At 43.3% G+C, this 23,437-nt stretch overlaps 1 protein-coding gene across 6 annotated transcripts in view; it reads right to left on the bottom strand.

The window, feature by feature from the left end:
* Positions 1-23,437, bottom strand: part of GRIA1 (glutamate ionotropic receptor AMPA type subunit 1) — a 436,679-nt gene that overhangs the window by 113,579 nt on the left and 299,663 nt on the right. For all 6 annotated transcript variants that reach the window (XR_013229187.1, XR_013229186.1, XM_077326499.1 and 3 more), the window contains 5 exons: positions 18,484-18,645; positions 16,362-16,529; positions 14,482-14,586; positions 12,377-12,487; positions 3,001-3,207 (listed from right to left, as the gene is read on the bottom strand). Coding sequence is in view for 4 of the 6 variants with exons in the window: in XM_077326499.1 (XP_077182614.1) it covers positions 3,001-3,207; positions 12,377-12,487; positions 14,482-14,586; positions 16,362-16,529; positions 18,484-18,645 (753 nt within the window). In the remaining 2 variants the exon portion in view is untranslated. The remainder of the gene's footprint in view (positions 1-3,000; positions 3,208-12,376; positions 12,488-14,481; positions 14,587-16,361; positions 16,530-18,483; positions 18,646-23,437) is intronic.

Consider the following 23,437-nt stretch of genomic DNA (forward strand, 5'->3'; position numbering starts at 1 on the left):
ACTAATTCCATGGTAGCTTTGTTCTTTTATTGATTGTTAACAATGGTTAATCCTGTTCTAGCAAATTTACCAGGACTGATGCCACAGTCCAGCATCTGTGACATCTTAATTCATTACTAAATGCTGCCATTCAAAAATGACACGATAATGAGTTTTAAGATTGCAAAAGCCAAAAATTAGAATCTCTTGCTGGCATGATGCCTGGCCACTTTCTTCAAGTAGACGTGCTTTGTAGCTAATAGATGACTGATACAGATAATTTTACTTGTTTGGAAATGCTCCAGCTAAGTGGAGCAGTATCATTAATGATATCTGTAACCGAAGTGGACAAGTGACTGGGTTCAGTGAGTGCGACCACTTGCCCCTTGGATCCCTGTCCGTCCTGGTTGCTCAAATCGGGCGACCAGTGGATAGGAGGCCCCTTGAGGGAGATTGTCAACCTCTCCTTAACATCTGGAGAGTTTCCCAAGGGGCTCAAGAAAGCAGTGGTACGCCCCTTACTGAAAAAGCCATCATTGGACCCGCGGAACCCCGCCAGTTACCACCCAGTTTCGCACTTGGCGTTTCTGGGTAAGGTGATAGAGCGGGCCGTGGCGGACCAACTCCTAGGGTTCTTGGATGAAACTTCGGCCTTCGACCCATACCAGTCTGGCTTCCGCCCTGGCCGCGGGGTGGAGACCGTGCTGGTCGCCCTCATGGATGATATCCAGCGCCAGCCGGATCAGGGCAGCTCCACCATTCTCGTGCTTCTAGACCTGTCGGCCGCATTTGATGTGGTCGACCACGAGTTATTGGTACACCGCCTCGCCGGAGCTGGAATAAGGGGGACTGCGCTTCAATGGCTGGTCTCCTTCCTCCAGAACCGGACACAGAGGGTTGCGATGGGGGAGAGTATGTCGAGCCCTTGTGAGCTCCCTTGTGGGGTTCCGCAGGGGGCGATACTCTCTCCCACACTTTTTAACATCTATATGCGCCCACTAGCCCAGCTGGTCCCGGGCTATGGGCTGGGTTGCCACCAATATGCGGATGACACCCAGCTCTACTTCCTAATAGATGGCCGGCCGGGCTCCACCCCGGATACATTTGCCAGCTGTTTGGAAGCGGTAGCTGGATGGCTCAGGCAGAGTCGCCTGAAACTCAACCCCTCCAAGACTGAGGTCCTGTGGCTGGGCAGAAGAGGGCAGGACCAGGAAGCGCACCTCCCATGCCTGAACGGACATTTGATGCCTCCCTCTCTATGGAGGCTCAGGTCACCAATGTAGCTCGGACGGCATTTTTCCATCTTCGCCAAGCCCGGCTACTAGCGCCTACCTGTCCTCGGAACACCTGGCCAGTGATCCATGCAACGGTCACTTCCAGATTAGACTTCTGTAACTCGCTCTACGCGGGTCTTCCCTTGTCTTTGACTCGGAAGTTACAACTGGTCCAAAATGCGGCTGCCAGGGTCCTCACTAGAACACCTTTGAGGGCCCACATTCAGCCGGTGCTTCGTCATCTGCACTGGTTACCAGTCTGTTTCCGAATCAGATTCAAGGTATTGGTATTGACCTTAAAGGCTATATGCGGCCTGGGTCCCGTCTACCTGCGGGACCGCTTGGTTGCTTATGCCCCCCGCAGGGCACTCCGCTCTGCGGGTATGAATTTACTGGCTGTCCCGGGCCCACGGGATGTTCGCCTGGCCTCGACCCGGGCCAGGGCTTTTTCAGTCCTGGCCCCAACCTGGTGGAATGAGCTCCCAGAAGAGCTAAGGGCCCTGCAGGATCTACCAGCTTTCCGCAGGGCCTGTAAGACGGAGCTCTTCCACCAGGCATATGGTTGAGGCCAGGGCAGCTCTCCCACTAATCCATCAGAGGATCCCCTCCAATATTGAGATCTCTAACATCGAGATCATGGTTAGATCTATTGTATTGGTGCCACCCTCTTCTGAACATTATTCTCTCCACCAGGCTGAACTAAGATCAGAATTGTGACCATCACCGCTATATGTTATATGTAACTTTTAATTGGGGTTTTTATGGGGATTTTATTGTGTTTTAACTATTTATGTTGTAAACTGCCCTGAGACCTATTGGGAGAAGGGCGGTCTAAAAATTAAATAATAATAATAGTAATAGTAATAATAATAATAATAATAATAATAATAATAATAATAATAATAATAATAATAATAATAATATCAGCTAGCATATATTTTAATATTGGTCTTGATGTTGACTGGCATGTAGTAATTAGGGTCAGAAAAAGATATGACTCAAAATTTTGGCAAGAACAAGGCCACAGCTTTTATTAAACCATCCAACCAGGGTTGGCCAGGCATGAGAAGTAGAATGACCCCGCGCAGCCGTCCGGCTGCTGAACTGGGCTCAAGGGGCACCCTGGGTTGCCCCTTGTAGCCCTCCTCCCAGGAAGAGACTGTTGATGGTTGTTGGGTGTCCACCACATCCAACCATCCCATATCTCCTGGCTCTGAGCCCCTGGCCTTCCCAGCCGGGTAAGGCCGCGCTCGTTCTTAGCCGATCTCTTAAGGAGATCCCCTCCTCAGGGCCCAGTATGCAAACTGGACCCTGGCCTAACTATTCTACCTCATGCCGCCCTTCCGTCACTGTGACAATGCATTGAACTAGGGAGGGTGGGGTCGGTATCTGTCCTCCTGGTTTGAACGGCAAGGGAGAGCGTCCCGGAGCTACGTGGCGCTTTTAACTAGCGCCCGGCTCCGCCCTCCACCGCCATCGGCACACTTGCTGGAGTGCCGACCTTCTCCCTCACCGTCTCGCCTTTGCTGCCCCTCCCTCCAGCCGTGTCAACTGTGGCCTTTGTTCATGCTCGGCCGCTCTTTACTGGTGAATAACGATAAGCCACACAACAACCAGGCACAAATGACAAGTGATCTTGATGCAAAAACTCCTAATGCTTATCTGAACAGAATAATACTCTTGAGGATATTCTTGCAACATTAGAAATTACAATTTTTAAAACACTAGATCGCAGCTAGAAACTTACTCCATATACTAGCTCCCCAACCATGCCATTCCATAATTTAGTCTCAGGATCTCGAGCTCCATACTTCCCGTCGCTAACAATTTGCAGCCTGTATTGGTAGCCAACATGTTTTGCGATCTCAGCAGCCAACTCTACGCAATATCCTTCATACCTGTCGTTTCCTTCCAACTGCTCATAGCTCTTCTTCTGCATCACATATGGGGCTTCCTGGCAGATAAAGAACAAATTATAGAGCCATCTTTCAATAGCAGTGTGTGGGGGGTGGGGGAGTGCTCATTGTATTGTGTAATAGCAAATAAGAACAAAAATGCCCGTAGCTCATGCCAGGATCTAATGGGGGGGAAACCTGGATCTAATCTCTTCCAGGTGATTAATGAAAATTTATATTGATCAACATGGTTAAAGAGAAAGGGCTAAACAAACTGTGCAATGGCCATCTCAAAAACATCACACAACATAGCATATGGCATTTTATCCACTTGAGTGTCACCACCCTATTCAAATCACAGAGGGGTTTTGAACTAACCCAGTGCTGACAGAAAGTCAAGAGAAAGATAAGCATACTGTACCCTATGGCTATAGAATTTAGGGATCGATCCCAAACAGGTCTACTCAGAATATGTCCCATTTTACTGAACGGGGATTTTTCCCAGGTGAGGGTTCTTCTGAAACCTAAATTATGCAATGCCTACCTGTCTCTGAGTTGACCATGATATGTGTGTAGCATTTTCCCCTTTCCTCCCTGGTTTCTTTGAGTTGAAAAGAAGTTGCCATTTCTAGAAGGCATGGTGGCACTGAAACACTGGTCAGCTTACAGGGTTATTTTAGGCAGTGTGACACCCTCCTCAATCCATCAATATCCAAAGGCAGACACTATATAAATCTGCTTAGGGTGGCTCTGTTACCTCCTAAGTATATCTTACAGCAGTCCCATTAAATGAGTCAGATATAATAATCAGTGTTTCTGTATGGCAAATACAGTACTAAAAATCATGGGATCAGTAATGGTGGAAGAAATATTACTGACAATTGTCTATTGATCTTTCTTTAAGGAGCTTACAGTGGCATGTATGGTTATTCCCTCTTCCATTTTATCTCAGATCATGAGTCACATTATGTGAATGTAACTCACAAATGTAGTCATAGCAATTAATTCACTCAAGAAGTCTGGCTCTACTTCTGAGCAGAACCAATAGTCCTCAGACACAGGCAAATGTAACATGTGAACCAGGCGATCACAGATGGCATTAGCAGCAGTTCCTATTACAGTGGTGACAGATGGCACAGAATTCTGCCCTTTCAAAAATTCTGTACCGACAAGAACATTGTACATCTTCAGACTCCATTCTAGAGTCTGAGGATTGTTGTTGAAATGCAAGCAGAGTTTAGTCCTCTTGGGATGATTTTCAGTGGTGAAGTACCATTTACCTTAGCAGCTGGTTGACAATGATGTTCCTTATGATAGTTTGATTCTGTTGTGTCATACCTTTTGAGGAACTTACCAGATCCCATGATATTAATTCATTAATTCAGCACACTTATTCATATGATCCTGCAAGCTTATCTTTCTCAGTTAGATGGAAAATAGTTATAGCAGTATTTATTCATGGGTTATAGATTGGTGGGTCTAACTATCATATAGTCCGAGGACTGTGGTGAATATTTCAGTAGCAGCTTTCTGCCTTGGTCAGAGATTGGAGGAGTTATCTGGCAGCTCCTAAACTTGGAGAGAGGGAGGAAGAGGGACAACATTTGGGTTAAATCTAATTTTTCACTAGAGTAGACATGGAGGTGAGATCTGGCACGGCCCTGATTTGGCACTTCTACAAATATTCTGCCCTTTGCTCCCTTCCTCTTAAATTCTTGGATGCTTTAGGATGCTTTGGGCTGATCCTGCGTTGAGCAGGGGGTTGGACTAGATGGCCTGTATGGCCCCTTCCAACTCTATGATTCTGTGATTCTGTGAAATTGGCAGGGAAGATGGACAATGCAATATATTTCTTTCAGTAGTATATACAGAGAAGATGTATTTGTGTGCTGTCTTCTTTTCCCCTTAGCATCTTATTTTTGCTGTGATCTGTAGAGTTTCTTGTCCAGGAAATCCAAAGTGATTCTTTTGGTTTCATGGTGAGGGAAAATAACAAGAATATTAAAAACGAATGCTTTTTTCCCACAACAGAACAATGTGGGAAATTTGTCTCTTTATACAAAGGATAGCATAGGATTGGCATAGGGTTGGATTTCCTTAATATGTATATTGACTTTCAGTGATGTTAAATCAAAGGAAATACAAGGTAAAATAAAGAATATGTGTTTCTTACACAGATATGTCCAAAGAGTTGATTTGTAAAGCCTCTTATGATTCTTTATGTACCATGGCCAAAGTGGGGAGATGTCCAAAGTAATTTTTAAAAATGTAAGGTTGGGAGATTACTTCTAAAAATTGTTAACTAGTGTACAAATGCATGCATGAACACAGATAAAACAAGTTAGTTTACAAAAAATAAATTTTAGTATGAAATAATAAGAAAAAACAACAACAAATAGCCAACTTTGGAGGACAGGGGGTCAGAAATACACAAATGTGGAAGTTTGATGCACTTGGTATTCATGTTCAGTTGTTAACACCTGTTCTCTCCTTCAAGAGTGGTGACCTGTAGGCAAAAAAAGCAAAGTTATAGTTACTGGCCATCAGAAAGTAAAGCTGCACTAGATCAGACACAACCAATCTTAATTCTTGCTTAAACATGGGGATCTTTTAACAAAAGACCCATATGTCAGCTAAGCCAGGGAAGCAAAACCATAGCCCTACTACCCCCTGTTTTTTATTATGGGCTAGCTGACACCCTTATATGGCTGAGAGGCTTCCCCCTGCTGCTCCCCTCATAACCCAGTAACATGTGACATATAATACAGGCCACAGACTCATAGGCCCAATCTTTGAAATCATTAGACCACAAGAATTGTCATACCTATGCATGTGCTTGAAGAACTTGCAATACTCATCATCTCATTTGTTTGATAGGAGGGCATAATCTTATTCCTTACCATGAGTACTGAGTCCCCAGCCAGGTGAGCATGTCAACTGCCCCTCCCATTCATTGTTAAAGGTAAAGGTAAAGGTAAAGTATCCCCTGTGCAAGCACTGGGTCATGTCTGACCCTTGGGGTGACGCCCTCTAGCGTTTTCATGGCAGACTCAATACGGGGTGGTTTGCCAGTGCCTTCCCCAATCATTACCGTTATACCCCCCAGCAAGCTGGGTACTCATTTTTACCGACCTCGGAAGGATGGAAGGCTGAGTCAACCTTGAGCCGGCTGATGGCATCGAACTCCCAGCCTCATGGGCAAGGGTTCAGACTGCATGTCTGCTGTCTTACCACTCTGCGCCACAAGAGGCTCTCCCAATCATTGTTGTTATTAGGTGCGAAGTTGTGTCCGACCCATCGCGACCCCATGGACAATGATCCTCCAGGCCTTCCTGTCCTCTACCATTCCCCAACTTACCATTTAAGTTGGCACCTACTGCTTCAGTGACTCCATTCAGCCACCTCATTCTCTGTCGTCCCCTTCTTTTGCCCTCAATCACTACCAGCATCAGGCTCTTCTCCAGTGAGTCCTTCCTTCTCATGAGGTGGCCAAAGTATTTGAGTTTCATCTTCAGGATCTGGCCTTCTAAAGAGCAGTCAGGGCTGATCTCTTCTAGGATTGACCGGTTTGTTCGCCTTGCAGTCCAAGGGACTCGCAAGAGTCTTCTCCACCACCAGAGTTCAAAAGCCTCAATTCTTTGACGCTCGGCCTTCCTTATGGTCCAACTTTCACAGCCATACATTGCAACTGGGAATACCATAGCCTTGACTAAACACACTTTTGTTGGCAGGGTGATGTCTCTGCTTTTTAGGATGCGGTCTAAATTTACCATAGCTTTCCTCCCCAGGAGCAAGAGTCTTTTAATTTCTTTGCTGCAGTCCCCCTCTGCAGTCATCTTGGAGCTCAGGAAAATAAAATCTGTCACTGCCTCCATTTCTTCCCCATCTATTTGCCAGGAATTGAGAGGGCCGGATGCCATGATCTTCGTTTTCTTGATGTTGAGTTTCAAGCCAACTTTTGCACTCTGCTCCTTCACCCGCATCAAGGGGCTCTTTAGTTCCTCTTCGCTTTCTGCCATTAGATTGGTATCATCTGCATATCTGAGATTGCTGATATTTCTCCCTGCAATCTTGATCCCAATTTGTGACTCATCTAACCCCGCCTTTCTCATGATGTGCTCCGCATACAAATAGGCAAGGCGACAGTATACAGTCTTGCCGAACTCCTTTCTCAATTTTGAACCAATCAGTGATTCCATGTTCAGTTCTCACTGTTGCTTCTTGACCTGCATATAAGTTTCTCAAGAGACAAATAGGATGCTCTGGTATTCCCATTTCTTTAAGAACTTGCCACAATTTGTTGTGCTCCACACAATCAAAGGCTTTAGCATAGTCAATGAACCAGAAGTAGATGTTCTTCTGAAACTCCCTAGCTTTCTCCATGATCCTGCGTATGTTGGCAATTTGATCTCTAGTTCCTCTGCCTCTTCAAAATCCTGCCTGTACTTCTGGAAGTTCTCGGTCCACATATTGCTGGAGCCTAGCTTGTAAATTTTTGAGCATAACTTTGCTAGCATGAGAAATGAGTACAATGGTGCGGTAGTTTGAACATTCTTTGGCATTGCCCTTCTTTGGGATTGGAATGTAAACTGACCTTTTCCAATCCTGTGGCCATTGTTGAGTTTTCCATATTTGCTGGCACATTGAGTGTAGCACTTTTACTGCATCGTCTTTTAAGATTTTGAATAGTTCAACTAGAATGCTGTCACCACCACTAGCTTTATTGTTGCTCAGACTTCCTAAGGCCCATTTGACTTCACATTCTAGGATGTCTGGCTCCAGGTCAGTAACTACCCCATTGTGGTTATCAGGGATGTTAAGCTCGCTCTTGTATAGTTCTTCTGTATAATTTTGCCACCTTTTTTAAATCTCTTCTGTGAGGTCCCTACCATTTTGGTCCCCTATCATACCCATCTTTGCATGAAACGTTCTCTTCATATCTCCAATTTTCTTGAAGAGATCTCTGATATTCCACATTCTATTGCACAGTACTGTGTGCAGTTCTGGAGGCCTCACTTCAAGAAGGACATCGATAAAATTGAAAGGGTACAGAGGAGAGCGACGAAGATGATCTGGGGCCAAGGGACCAAGCCCTATGAAGATAGGTTGAGGGACTTGGGAATGTTCAGCCTGGAGAAAAGGAGGTTGAGGGGGGACATGATAGCCCTCTTTAAGTATTTGAAAGGTTGTCACTTGGAGGAGGGCAGGATGCTGTTTCTGCTGGCTGCAGAGGAAAGGACACGCAGTAATGGGTTTAAACTTCAAGTACAACGATATAGGCTAGATATCAGGAAAAAGTTTTTCTCAGTCAGAGTCGTTCAGCAGTGGAATAGGCTGCCTAAGGAGGTGGTGAGTGCCCCCTCACTGGAAGTCTTCAAGCAAAGGTTGGATACACACTTTTCTTGGATGCTTTAGGATGCTTAGGGCTAATCCTGCGTTGAGCAGGGGGTTGGACTAGATGGCCTGTATGGCCCCTTCCAACTCTATGATTCTATGATTCTATGATTGTTTTCTTCTATTTGTTTGCACTGTTCATTTAAGATAGCATTCTTATCTCGTCTAGCTTTTCTCTGGAATTCTGCATTCAATTGGGTGTATCTTTCTTTTTCTCCCTTGCCTTTCACTTCCCTTCTCTCCTTAGCTATTTGTAAAGCTTTCTCAGACAGCCATTTTGATTTCTTGCATTTGTTTTTCTTTGGGATGGTTTTAGTTGCTACCTCTTGTACAATGTTGTGAACCTCCGTCCATAGTTCCGCAGGTACTCTGTCTATCAGATCTAATTCCTTAAATCTATTTGTCACCTCTTGGGTTGTTAGACAAGAGTGTTTGCTATGACCATTGTATTCTCTTGACAAAATTCTACCAGCTTGTGCCCTGCTTCATTTTGTACTCCAAAGCCAAACTTGCCTGTTATCCCGGTTATCTTTTGGCTTCCTACTTTAGCATTCCAATCCCCCATGATGATAAGCACATCATTTTTGGTGTTGCTTCTAGAAGGTGTTGTAGGGCTTCATAGAACTGGTCAATTTCATCCTCTTCAGCAGCAGTGGTTGGGGCATAGACCTTGGCCTAGTCTGCACACAAAGGATAATGCACTTTCAATGTGCTTTGGCAGCTGGATTTTCCAGTGCAGAACAGGAAAATCTAAAGTGCATTGAAAGTGCATTATCTACTGTGTGCAGACTAGGCCCTGGATTACTGTGATGTTGAATGGTTTGCCTTGGATTCAAACTGAGATCATTCTGTCATTTTGGGGATTGTATCCCAAGACTGCTTTTCCTACTCTCTTACTGATTATGAAGGCTACTCCATTTCTTCTGCGATATTCTTGTAGTATACCTGATGGTCATCTGAATTAAATTCACCCATTCCTGTCCCTTTTAGTTCACTGATTCCTAAAATGTCGCTGTTCAGTCCTGACATCTCTTGTTTGACCACGTCCAGCTTGCCTTGATTCATGGATCTGATGTTCCCGGTTCCTATGGAATAAAAATCTTTAAAGCATCAGACTGTCTTTTCACCTCCAGTTACTTCCACAACTGAGCGTCCTTTCAGCTTTGGCCCAGTCACTTCATTCATTCTGGCGCCACTCGTACTAGCTGTCTGCTCATCCCCAGTAGCATATTGGACCACCTTCCGACCTGAGGCGCTCATCTTCCGGCTTGCAAATTCTTTTATTGTTGCTATGTTATTTACAGCAGTGGTCCCCAACCCCCGGTCTGCGGCCCGGTGCCCTCCCTCTTCCTGCCCTCCCCACGACGAGAAGCTCGCCAGGCTGCGAGCAAATCGGCTGCCGAAGCGGTCGATCAGCTTGCGGCCCGGCAAGCTTCTTGCTTTGGGAGGGGGCGGGAAGAGAAGCATGCCGGGCTGCAAGCTAATCAGCCACTTCGGCGGCCGATTTCCTTGCGGCCTGGAGGGGCGGGGAGAGGGAGCCGCGGCATGCCGGCCGCGCAAATGCTCACGCGCAGACTTGCTGCACATGCGCGTTTGCGTCCGGGGGCGCAAACACGCATGCACGGCAAGTCCGTGCATGCACGTTTGTGCTGAGGCTGCCGCACACGCACGGGGCCCCGGGTCGCCCTCTCCCCGCACCCGGCGCAGCGGTCCGCAGCCTAAGAAAGGTTGCGGACCACTGATTTACAGCATTTGCTACTCTTATCTTGTGGCAGTAGAGATGATCATAGTTGGTCAATAATCTAGGAAAGACAGCAAAACCTCTTCAAGCACTCTCTGTTCTTTAAGTGGAGTATAGGGTGGACTATGAAAATGAAATGATTTTTTAAAAAAGAGAAATCCACTTGGGCTGTCACTGCCACTCTGGGGCAAATTATGCTGCTTATGCCGGTTCCTGCCAAGGGAGAGAATGTTTGGAATTGGTCAGACAGATGTAGTACATTTCATGATTTCCCTCCCACCTACCACATTCCCATAATTCCCCCCACATATGTACTTACTCAAAGGTTATAATTAATATGGGGTGCTTATGAAATCATTCTATTAAAACATCTCAGTTATTGGGATTCATTCTGCCTGAAAATGGTTATTAGAGCAAAATTCAAAAAGTCTGAATTTCGAGTTTGTATTTCTGTTGTTAAAACACACTCACAAAAAGAAATCCAAAGAAGATATATATGGTACTTACTGGTATAGCAGGGACAATGTGGAGGAATGCAACAGAATACAACAGAAAGCATTCCATTTATCTCCATGAAGTATCCAGGACCACAGCACCGGATGCCACAGCCTTTATGTGGGAGTTGGAGCTATAGGAGCCACCACCAAAGCTGCTTTTTTGTCCTCCTTCACCACCACAAATAACTTTTATAAAAAAGATCATGTTGACTGTAGTACCCAATCAGACACAACTAAGTCACAATACCCAGGATACAATGTGAATACCAGTGACACACCATCCAGCAAAAGTATTAGGCTTCTGGAATGACAGTGCACCTTTGGGGGATAATCACTAAATGTACTCAGTAAATCAGAATTAAATTAGTCTAATCAGACTTTGCCCATTTCTAACACACCACGCTTATTTAACCACGAGTCATGTGAGTTGCTGCCTGTTACATCCATGATCACCCTGTTCACATGTTACATTGTCCATACAAAGTATTCCTGAATACTGTTTGAACTGCTTACACATATAGCAAAATGCTTCTTAAATCTGATTTGCTGGACTTGTCAGAATTTTCTTATGGAATACAAAGTATACGATGGAAGATTATCACATTTCTCTTCCAACCTCTTGAGCTCCTATGTTTTCTACTACCCTTGTCAAATGTTGGCCCATAATATGAGATGGATCCCATCTTGTGAGACAGAACTACATTATATAAAGGGGAGCATTCTGCTGTAGCCTCTAATCAAGTCTTGGACCTCTGATACAAGTGTGTGGCAAGGGGAAGAAAAAAGAGAGAGATTTATTGTATCTTCTTCTAATGTTCTTATTTTTTTATGTATATTTTCTTTATTTGGCCTGTTCTGTTCTGTTCTGTTGAGTGATACAATAAAAACAAACAACCAAAATGTATTGGGGGTGGGGGTGAAATGCAGGTATGCAGTGGAAGGAGAAAATCACCAACATCGTTCTTGGCCTCTTATACAGACGTAAAAGGAAAATAGGCATCAAGACCCCATTAGTTGCTTTCCTTGCTCACTTAGTAGATTCCATTCTAGTTCACCTATCTATTACATAATGTGGAAGCTTTCCCCAATATATAAACTGAACTTTTATTCTCTCAGTGTAAATCTATCTCATCTTATCTCAGGATCTACAAAGAAGTTATGTACCATTATCAATGCTCTTAAAGCATTAGTATCTCATTGACCATCTACTGACTCAACCCCATTTATTTATTATGCTGTTTGGCTCAAACAAGCCACCATTATTTCAAATAAGGACTGGCAATGCCAAAACACATGAATGGTAAAGAAATTCAGCAAGATGATGTTTTCCATAGCACTATATCTTTTGTTAGTAATGAGAACTTCATCTATAACCCTGCTAAGGTCAACATTAGAAACAAAAATCACAACTCTATTTGTAGAAAACATCAGTGATGAAAAAATGATCTATGTTTCTGCCAAGTGTTGTATTCTCTTATCAAGTGTTTATTGTAATGACTTAATCCTAATTCCAACATTGGTGCTGTTATCTTAAAGAAAGGAAGAAATTAAGGAGGGAATTCAGAGAGATAATGTTCTTGATGCTGTAACACTTACAAGAATTGTTGTGACTATGTAGGTCCTATTCTGGAGATTAGTGGTTTCATTTGCCCCTTGTTGATCGACAGCTGTTGGGACAAATTTTTCATCTTCATTCCAATAACCAATCTGGTAATGACAAAGAAATCACAACGTACATTTGAGATAAACAAAGCCAGTTTCCTAATGTTCACAGACTGAATAATAGATTCAGGGGGGTTGGCCATTAGGGTTGGGTGCTTCGGCATCCAAAGTGGCCGTTTGCTTCCACTGGCATGCCACCTCCTGCGCCTCCCCTCCCCCCACACCTCAGTGCTGGCTGCTTTGGGAACAGATGCATTGGATGCTGAAGCGCCCAACCCTAGTGGCCATGTTGGTCTGAAGTGAAATAACAATGTTTGAGACCAGGGACACCTTTAAGAACAATAAATTTCATGTTCAATGACATTTTTTCTGAGGATTTTTGACTTTCATAGTAATGAATGCACAAGAATTAAGGTTTATGCTTTGTAACCTGGTACAGATTACCTGACCCTCAACATATGGTTGTTACACTGCTTGAGAAGGAAGAGTGGACATGAGCATGCTGGCCTAAGAACCCCTAAGGTGGAAGTGGCCATGTACATATCCCCTCCTCAATATCAACAATATTCTGAAAGTAGTGTCATTTTTCATGGAATGAGGGTGTAGGTGCAACAGCTTGCTTCATGGTGTTGAACTCTACAGATGTCTAGGGAATCATGTGCTAGCAGGGGTTTGCCAGTAGACCTGTGCCCAGTCTCTCTCCCTGTGCTGTGAGTCAATGTGCATGAGCAGAGGGAAGGTCATCTGTAAAATAATATGAATTGGCGCTCTTTATAATCTCCCTTGATAACAAGAACATTTAAGAAGAAGGAAAAGAGCTGTTTTTTATATCCCTCTTTGCAGTTCCTGAAGGAATCTTAAAATAAATAAATAAATAAATAAATAAATAAATAAATAAATAAATAAATAAATAAATAAATAAATAAATAAATAAATAAATAAATAAATAAAAGCATGCAATCACCTCCCCTTCGTCTCCCCACAACAGACACCCTGAGGTGGGTGAGTGGCGCCAGCACCACTGCACTGGGCTGTGGCCGAGTGTTTCAGCTGAAGCAGGTTGCCCTGCCTCTTCTTGAGTCCAGAAGGGGAAGAGCTTTCCCTGCTGGACCCAATTGTGCCTCTGGACAAAACAGCTGGGGTGGCAAGGTTCCGCCACACTGCAGGACAGCGGGGACTGCTTTTGAGTTTTAAGAATGAGTATTGCATTACAATTTCAGGTGAGGCAGGTTCCCCTGCCTCTTCCTGGGTCCATGTTGGGTAGCCATGTTGGTCTGAAGTTACAACACAATGTCCTGTTCTTAAGAATAATTTCAAAATGCTTCAGGTGGCTCTGCCATGCTGCGCAGTGTGGCAAAGCTGCCTGGGGCACTTTTTGTCTCTTTCTGGATGCCATAATCATGGCTGGAGGTGGGGAGGAACCAGGCCAAGACAGCCTGACTCTTCCCTTTCCCATCGACCCTATAGGCACCCGGGGCAAAAAAAGGAATGCAGATCCTTGTTCCTTTTCCGTGAGGCAAACGAAGGCCTGAGTCAGGCCAGGCGACATCATCTGGAATTGGGAATTTGCCTTACCACTGGTTGCGTAGTCAGATAGGGCAAATTCCCAGTGTGGAAAAGTTCTGAGAGCACTCTGATAATTGTGATTGGCCCTAGGCCACCCACCAGTCTATGTGTGGAGGAGTGGGGAATCAAACCCAGTTCTCCAGTGTAGAGGCTGCCACTCTTAACCACTACACCAAGCTGGCCCTCTTATTGATTTACACTTTTCAGTAATTATGTATCCAACATAATGCAGAATACATTTTTACAGCAAAAATGTACCCCTCAACAACTGATATAAAATAAAGAATAGAGTTGTTTCTTGTTATTAAATTAAACCTACAAGTGAAGTGAGATTTGACAGAAAAAGCTTAAATTGGAATAAACTGTGCCTTTGGTTTCTCTGGACTCCTCTTTTGATTTTGCTTAAAAGAAGTTACCAGAACAAGCTTAGTACACTCCCTTGGTCTTTCAAAAACAACACAGCAAAAAGTTACCTTCCTGTTCTTATCATGTTTCATTTCCATCACATGGAGGGTATAATTTGTCCGATGCCCTTTCTCATTAAACTGAACATTACCCGTCAGTCCTTCAAAGCGCACCTTTAAAAAGAGAGAAATCCATGAAAGGATCAAGTCTGAAATTTAGATATTTGTCTGCATCCAAAACCTTTGCATCTCATCAAGCCCATACATGTGTGCATCAAGATCTTTTCTGTGTCAGATTTAGAAATCCCCTTGTAGAGAAGACTTTCGAGACATTCTAAGTATGAATAATGTTCATATGTTCATGAATGGGTAGAATTCAGTAGCAGGATTCTAGTGGACAGTTCTGCCTCAACCTATTTACATTCCTTGGAACTTAAATCTGTTCATGTGTTCTATTGAATATGCATTGGTTAGGTAAGATCTTGCTACCACAATCCAGCTTTCAATCTAGAATCATAGAATCACAGTGCATTGATTAATTTAGAAAAATCTAAGTCAACAAGGGTATTACTTAATTTCTAATTAAGTAAAAAAGGTGGTTACTTTCCCCACATGTGTAATTCATGTGTAATTCAACACTACTTACTACTTTGTATGATGATAACCAGCAAACAACCAGAGTCATCTCTAAAGTCTCAAAGGCTACATACAATGGAGTAGGATTTTATCTGGATGCTAGACTGCAGTTTCTATTTCTTTTTCCTAAACAAGCTGGCTTTTAAAATAAACTTTGTGCAGCTATTCAGTTTCAGAATAAAAGTTCAGTGTTCGTTCTCATTCATAATTCAATGTGATGTTTCCAGATTCTAGTCCATAAAATGTTGGATCAGATTTAGATTCACCTAAAGACCCTGCATTTCCAGTCTCTTTCCTCTTTCAGCAACGATTTCTAATGTATTCCCAAAGTCGCAGAACCCATGTGAAGTGACAGCCATACCTGTTGGAAAGCTGCAAGAAGAAGTGGGGAGTGGGAGTTAAATCACTCCCTCCTGCCTTTTGTACGAGGAAAATTGGAGTGATAGAAGAAACAAAATGGAGTGTTTCTGGCTCCTTTCCCCTCTCCATTGCAGGACCACACCATACTGGTTGTATAACAAAACAAAATCAGAGTCTAGTGGCACCTTTAAGACCAACAAAGATTTATTCAAGGCATAAGCTTTCAAGTGCAAGCACTCTTCCTCAGACTATGAACTGACCATCATGACAGTGGGAATATATAAGCAAAAGTTAATCCTGTTAAATTAGTAAATGGTGTCACACATCCAAATACAGCCCTATGATAATTCTTTGCTAAAACAGCCAGTCAGTCCCCTCAAATTCAGTTGTAGTTCACAAAAACATAGGAGAAATAAAACTGTCTATGTCAGTGACTAACGGCTTTCACTTTGGCATTTGTTGCTTGCCCCATCTGTTTCCACCCATCTGTGAAACATTCCTACAAGTAGAGGCTGAGCTGGCAGCTACCTTGTCCTGAGACCAGAGAGTTATATTCAAAATTACATTATATATTACTAACAGTCACATTGTCCCATCTCAATTAAAATAAATTCTGAGGAATGTGGATACACGAGTTAAACAAGGTTAGCATGCATAGTGAGATTTTTTTTTTAAAAAAACTATGTCCTATACTGGTTGTATGTGTGGCTACTACTCCATGTCATTTCCACAAGCCTAGAAACAAACTTTTTTAGGATTGGAAATGTCCAATATAGGAAGAGTGAGTCTGGAATACTTGTACATACCAGTGCTTTTTGATAACAGATTTCAAGATCCAACCCAATAGACATCAACCAAGTCTTTGTTATTAACATTATTTGGAACAATACTTTAAGTGATTGTTACTTTGAAAAGAAACAGCTTGGATTCTACACATTGGCATAGTCTCTAACCTGTTGTAGAGCTCTCTGAATGTCAATTCCTTGTCCCCAAGGAACAGCTGGATTTGCAAGACAGTCTCCAGCATTCCCTCGACGGGAGATGTCAATTCGTTGTTTCCTGAGACTCTGGAAAGCTTCTGCCATTACCCTGACTCCATCATATGTAAGGGCAGATGTGTACTAAAAAAATAGACAAAAGATGTGTGCTGGCCATTAAGGATCCTAAGATTACATGTTTATTTCCCCTTCTCCAAAAGAAACTGCTATATTGAAGCTAGGTACCATATTAGAATCTCAATGACTTTTTGTTTGTATCAATGTATTATCAACAAATAACTGGAACATCTCAAGAATAATCAAATCAGACTTGGTAATGGATGACTTTTTAAAACATAAGCAAATGATTCAACTACTAGACCTGAGTTTCACTGTGACGGATTTGCATAGATGAGAACTTGTTCTTTTATTTTCTTGCCATTGCTAACGAAATACCAACATTCACTATTTCACTTCAATTTTAGTTGTAACTATATCTTTTTGAGAAAGAGCCTCTTGTGGCGCAGAGTGGTAAGGCAGCTGCCTGAAAGCTTTGCCCATGAGGTTGGGAGTTCAATCCCAGCAGCCGGCTCAAGGTTGACTCAGCCTTCCATCCTTCCGAGGTCGGTAAAATGAGTACCCAGCTTGCTGGGGGGTAAACGGTCATGACTGGGGAAGGCACTGGCAAACCACCCCGTATTGAGTCTGCCATGAAAACGCTAGAGGGCGTCACCCCAAGGGTCAGACATGACTCGGTGCTTGCACAGGGGATACCTTTACCTTTTACCTTATATCTTTTTGATGGTGTATATTAATGAACTGCCTAGGGCATGGATAAGCCATTACAAAATGGTACACAAATATAGAGTCCAAACTGTCAATAGCATCCCAATGAAAATGGGGACAGAAAACTTGTAACAAGCAAGGAACCTACAAGGAATTATTTTTCTTTCCTGTTTCTTCTTTGTTTCCTCCCCTTTCTCTCCTTTTGCGGCTTGTTTCTTTCCTTCCTCACCAACTAATTTTTCTTTTATCTCCTCCCAGTCTTCAGTTTTATTTTTATTTACTTCATTTTTACTTACTTTTCTCAATAACAGGAATGCAAAGCAGTTTACACTATTCTCCTCTCCTCCATTGTATTCTCATAACAACTCGGGGGGGGGGGTAGATTAGTCTGAGAGAGATAGTGATGGGCCTAAGTTCTTTAGTATCTGGAAGACTCAGGTTTGATTCCTCACATGTGCCATGGAAGATCACTGGAAGTAACACTCTCTCAGCCTAACTTACCTCACAGGGTTGTTGTGAATATAAAATGGAGAAGAGAAAATGTTGAAAGCTACCTTGAGTCCTCACTGGAGAGGAAGGCAGGATACAAATGAAATAAATAAAAATAAAAATAAATTGTCAGTAGTGATCCACTGAAAACCATGGATTGATGGGCCCTCCGATACAAAATGATGTATAATTTTTATTTATAGAACTTTGTATTGTTATTATATTTTGGGGTTAGAAGAAGAAGAAGAAGAAGAAGAAGAAGAAGAAGAAGAAGAGTTGGTTCTTATATGCTGCTTTTCTCTACCTGAAGGAGTCTCAAAGTGGCTTACAGTCGCCTTCCCTTTCCTCTCCCCACAACGGACACCCTGTGAGGTGGGTGAGGCTGAGAGAGCCCTGATATCACTGCTTGGTCAGAACAGCTTTATCAGTGCTGTGGCGAGCCCAATGTCATCTGGCTGGCTGCATCTGGGGGAGTGCAGAATCGAACCCGGTATGCCAGATTAGTAGTCCATACTCCTAACCACTACACCAAACTGGCTTAATGATTGCATACACTTTGACCTACGTCATTGCAGAGACAAAAAGAAGATGAGGTCTCATAAGCTTTTATCTAATGCAACTTTTCTCACAGTTGCTTAACAGTATTCTTATGGTGCATATAAGATGTAATAAAAGTAAAAAAAAACCAACAACAGTTGTCTGGAAAATGTCTCCATGATTGCATATGAAAACTAAAAGTGAGCATCCCTTTCCAAACTGAGAGCATGTAGCAACATGGTGGAACTAATGCCACCTCAAACAAATAGTTTTCAGTACCACTTGCCTTTGGCCCCTTCCAGTCAACATGAGGATGTTCCCTGGCATCATTGTTCTTCCACTGTTGCATGATTCTGGCTGGAATAGTGTCTGTCTCATTTACCAGCTGGAATCCAGTCACATTTGCTCCACTTTGCCTGAATTTTGATAGGTCAATATCCATGAAACCCTGAAAAAGAAAATTAAGATCATCAATGGTAAAAAAAAGGAGGTTACTACTATCATTTTAGTAGAAATGTACTAATGAATTATGGGAGCCACATGTGTCTGTTCTACAACTATAAAAGCAGTTTTTGTTTCATCATTGCAATTAAATATGTGCATTCAGTTCTATAGCTGAAAATATATCCCCTCCCCATATCTTAAGGGTATTTTCTGGGTATATTTTGGCATCCCAAAGGTGTCTAGGATTTTTCAGGGAAACAAAGTACAAAACAATCCTGAAAAAATAAAAACATTTGTTTTGCACCTTTGAAGTGGTTGGCATGTTGTGAGAATCAAAAGGTGCTACACACACTTTGTTCCAGGTTGTAATTAAACAAAACAGAAGAAACACCAATGGGGGCAAACACTTTTGCAGGTCACTGTATGTGGCATAGCTAATTATGGGCAACTGTAATAGTTGTCAGTATGAGCTTGTCTCCCAGGAGGGTGGTATAAAAATCAAATAAATAGATACATGGAATCAAATGCTGTATATTGCTTCAAAATCTATTGATAATTATTGTAAAATAGACAAAAATAGTCCCCATACAATTCTTTACAAAGCTAAATATTTCCCCTCCCACCAACTCAAAGCTTGTCTACATGAACTTCTATTCTGCTACCAAAGCTCCGTTTTATGATTATTTTCCTGACACTGCCATTCCATACATCTAAAAAAATACCATCATGCCAGCGAAATTGCGTGACACTATTTAAAAAAAACACCCCCCGCCATTCCCCGTTTTAATGGCACCGTGATGCAAGAATTTTTTAAAAGTGAAACTTCTCTGTTGTTATGCCTATGCATCTAAACCAGTCAGTCAGTAATCTTATGCATCTAATCATAGATGCATCTAATCATAGATGCATAGTGCTTATTTTAAAGCCACACCCCACCCTTGCAATGTAAGAAAAGTGATTTTTTTCACGATTTTTTGGGGGGAGGTGGGTCTGAGAGGCATGCTTTGTGTGTCAACTGATGGGGAATTCTTTTTTTTTTTTTGCTCTGCCTGAATGAAGCAATGCATATTCATTGCTCCAGGCACTTTGCTACAAGAAGAAGAAGAAGAAGAAGAAGAAGAAGAAGAAGAAGAAGAAGAAGAAGAAGAAGAAGAAGCAGCAGCAGCAGCAGCAGCAGCAGCAGCAGCCCCATTCCCTGGAGAAGAAGAAGGAGGTGGATGCATGGGTGGGCACTGGAGACAAAGATTGTACTACTTTGGCTATTTTGGTTATGCACATTTATTTCGCTTGTGGTTGCTGGTTGCTTTCCTCCCACTTGCGCTACATAATTGGGGGAATTATGGATTTGTGGATTCCCCACTAGCACTTTAAAATTGGAGGATGTAGCTGCCAGTTTGCTGCTAGGATGCTGGATGCTGATGATTTCATTTCAAACACAATAAAAAAAAGCATCTGCAACAAGTAAGCCTTTCACTTTATTTCCCAGGTGTCATGCCACCCTTCACACATACCCACACACACATGCCGGCCTGCCAGCCCAAGCACCTTGCCAATGCTCCGCTGTTCCATCCGCTGTTTTATATGTGGCTGTGCCACTGTCAAAGGCCCACTCCTGCTGCCCACTCATGAGCTGTGGCCATCTTCCAGACCACCATCCAATGACATGCACCCACAGAAGTGCCACCCCGCGTCTGCAGCACCACCACACCGGCAGCCATGCCCACGAGCTGCTGCCGCTCTGCACCAAGCACACTGACCATGAGAAGGACAAGGCAGACCCACAGCTGCGCCACATGCGAACGTGCCCTCAGCTGCCCCAGCCCATGGCTGAGAGCCTGCACAGCCGCCTCCTCACACTGCCAAAGGTATGCTGCTGCCTGCAAGGCCGCGCCCCACCCACCCACCCAGTGGCCGCAGAACTGGCTGCCACCCTGCCCCACCCTCTTCACACCTTGGAGCCCTCTGAGGTATGAACAGCCCTCTCGCTGCCTCCCACGGACTGCCACCCACCTCCACCTGCCGCTAGTGCTCACTGCATTGAGGCTGCAGTGGGCTTGAAAACTAGTATATATATAAATGTTCATGTGAGAATGACAGCATATCTGCCTGTCATATAAGAAAATCTAATTTTTAATACTTTAAGATTAACACATGCAAATAGTAATGGGTTTTATTTCCTGGCTCTTTCTGGCTCTTTATAAAACAGTATAAGCAATCAAACTTAAGTTCATCACACATTTTAGCCAGTTCATTGTTTGTGATATTTGCTAATTGAGGAACCACCTTGAACTTTCACAAATTTTGATGCAAGTCCTGACTGTTCATCAAAAACAGTTCAGTGGTAGGGAACTGCTCAGCTGTTTGGAAACTCCTGCTTTCTGCTCCCCATGGCTTTTCATGGGGAGCAAAATGTGAGGTTTTAAATGACTCAGAGTCATTTAAACCAAACATCTGACCACCACTCAGCTGTCTGGAAACCCGTGCTTTCTGCCCCCCACAAAAAGCAGGGGTTTAAACTTTAAATGGCTCACAAACTGATATAAACCTAGATTAAACTGGGTAGCCATGTTAGTCTGTGTTAGCTGTGTTAGCAAAATGGAGTCCAATAGCACCTTTAAGACCAACAAAGATTTATTTAAGGCATGAGCTTTCGAGTGCATGCAGTCTTTCTCCAACAATGGAACAAGGATCATAAGAGTGCAGATATCTATGGCAAAAGTAAATTAGTAGCAAATTAGTAAAGTGCAAAGAATTATCATACTGCATTATTTGGAAGTTATGACACAGTTGACTAATTCGCTACAAATTTACTTTTGCCTTATATCTGCACTCTTATGATCTTTGTTCCATTGTCGAAGAGTGTATACATTTGAAAGCTTACACTTTGAATACATCTTTGATGGTCTTAAAGGTGTTATTAGACTCCATTTTTGTTGTGATATGAACCTGTTCAGTTCAAAAATGCAGTTGATGCCCATACCTCATCCTCATAATCTAAATGTTAACAGAGGGAGAGGGTTCAAGGATGCAAAAGTGTGTCATTATTACTGCAAATGTAGTGGTGTATAATTGCTTTGTTTTAGGTGGAGCCATAAACAAAGACTTCATCCAGAAAAGGTAGATTGTAATCTATCCTTTGGAAGACTCCATCCATACCCATAAATACAATGCCATTTGATTATTTGTTCTGGGACCTTTCATTCTGAAGCAACTTTGAACAAAAGCTGTTTGGTGAGCAGAAGAAACAGAATCTATCTATTGTCACAGATCTTTCTTGTGTCTTCCTTCTTCTAACAATGCTTTCCACTCCGAGGCAAATGTTCTCCCACAGGGAAGAGCTATGGTCGACTAAGTCTGGGAGATGGGGAAAGAAAGACAATGCCCTTTTTAATCAGTGCACCTCCTCTCTGCCTTATGCCTTTTTGTGTCAGCCTTCTGACCTGCATGGTTATTACTACATGTGGGTCCCATGACATCAGGAATATATGGAGGGGGGACAGGAGAACATGGGAAGGATCCATGATACTTGCATCTATTGATCTCAGGATGCAAACCAATATTAGCCAAGTAAAATGTCCCCCCTACAATCACTGTTATCATTCTAATGACTTTTCTACCATCTCCAGTCTGGAGTTGTATCTGTGGCGACCTGGGTTTAAAGGGAAAAATATCTGATAAAAATGAAAGTGAGCGATGCAAGTATCCAGCGCTGAGACAGTGGGTCAAGAGCAGGGGGCTTTACGCACCGGGATCTTTGTAGCAAATTGGTCACTGAATGAAAAATCGCCATTTAAAATAGTGGAATTCGTCGTTATGCATACCTGCCTTTGTAGTGGAATCCAGTTGCATTTTGTAGCGTTTCCCACAGGCTTCCGGTCTCGGCAGAAATCGCTAGAAAGGAAGCGCTATTGCCGAGCTCATCCCGCCCCTGGCCGTCAAGCAGCCAATGGGCAGCCGTTAGCATGCTCCCAAACAGCCCCTTTCCCTTTAAGAAAGGTTAAAAAAAAAAAAAAACAGACCCATTGTAACGAATCTGTGTAGATTCGTTGCAACGGAGAGACCCATCCAGCTGCCTGGGGTGTTTGAGCTGTCGTTTGATCGTTGCCACGCTGCCTCCGAGTGAAACCCCCCCCCTCTCACGGGCCCGATTTTCGGCTGAATGACTGTGTAAAAAATAAAGTGACTGCTTAGTAGTGTGCTTAGTGACTGAAGTGTGCTTAGTGACTGAAGGGGAGGGACTGAAGCCGGGGAAGCCTCTGTTTGAGTTGTCATTTGATCGTTGCCACGCTGCCTCCAAGTGAAAAAAAAATCCCCCCCTCCCCCCCCTCTCACGGGCCCGATTTTCGGCTGAATGAATGTGTAAAATGTGTGTGCTTAGTGACTGAAGGGGAGGGACTGAAGCCAGGGAAGCCTCTACACTGAAAGAGGCTCGCTGGTGCGTTATCCCCGCTCGCTCGGAGAGAAAAAAATGGCGAACAGTTCGCCGGAAGTTTGGAGGACAGGCTCAGGAGGAGGGACTTTGAAGAAACCGCAACAATGTTAATGCACAGGTCTTTTTCGCTAGTGTTGCAGATTGGTTGCAGGAGTGTATCGCTTTCCGGAGGGTGAATCCACTTTTGGGGATTTCCCTGAAAGCGCTACAAGGAAGCGCTTTTTGCAGATTGGTTTCAGGTGTGTGGCAGATTGTCGACGACATTGTGCAAAACAGCAAATCAGTAGCGTTTTCAATTGGCAACCATTGTGCTATTTTGAAGGCGTGCAAAAAGCCCCCAGGTATCAGAAACAAGGAAACATTA

Source organism: Paroedura picta, chromosome 3 (genome assembly GCF_049243985.1).
Source record: "Paroedura picta isolate Pp20150507F chromosome 3, Ppicta_v3.0, whole genome shotgun sequence".
NCBI classification, from domain to species: domain Eukaryota; kingdom Metazoa; phylum Chordata; class Lepidosauria; order Squamata; family Gekkonidae; genus Paroedura; species Paroedura picta.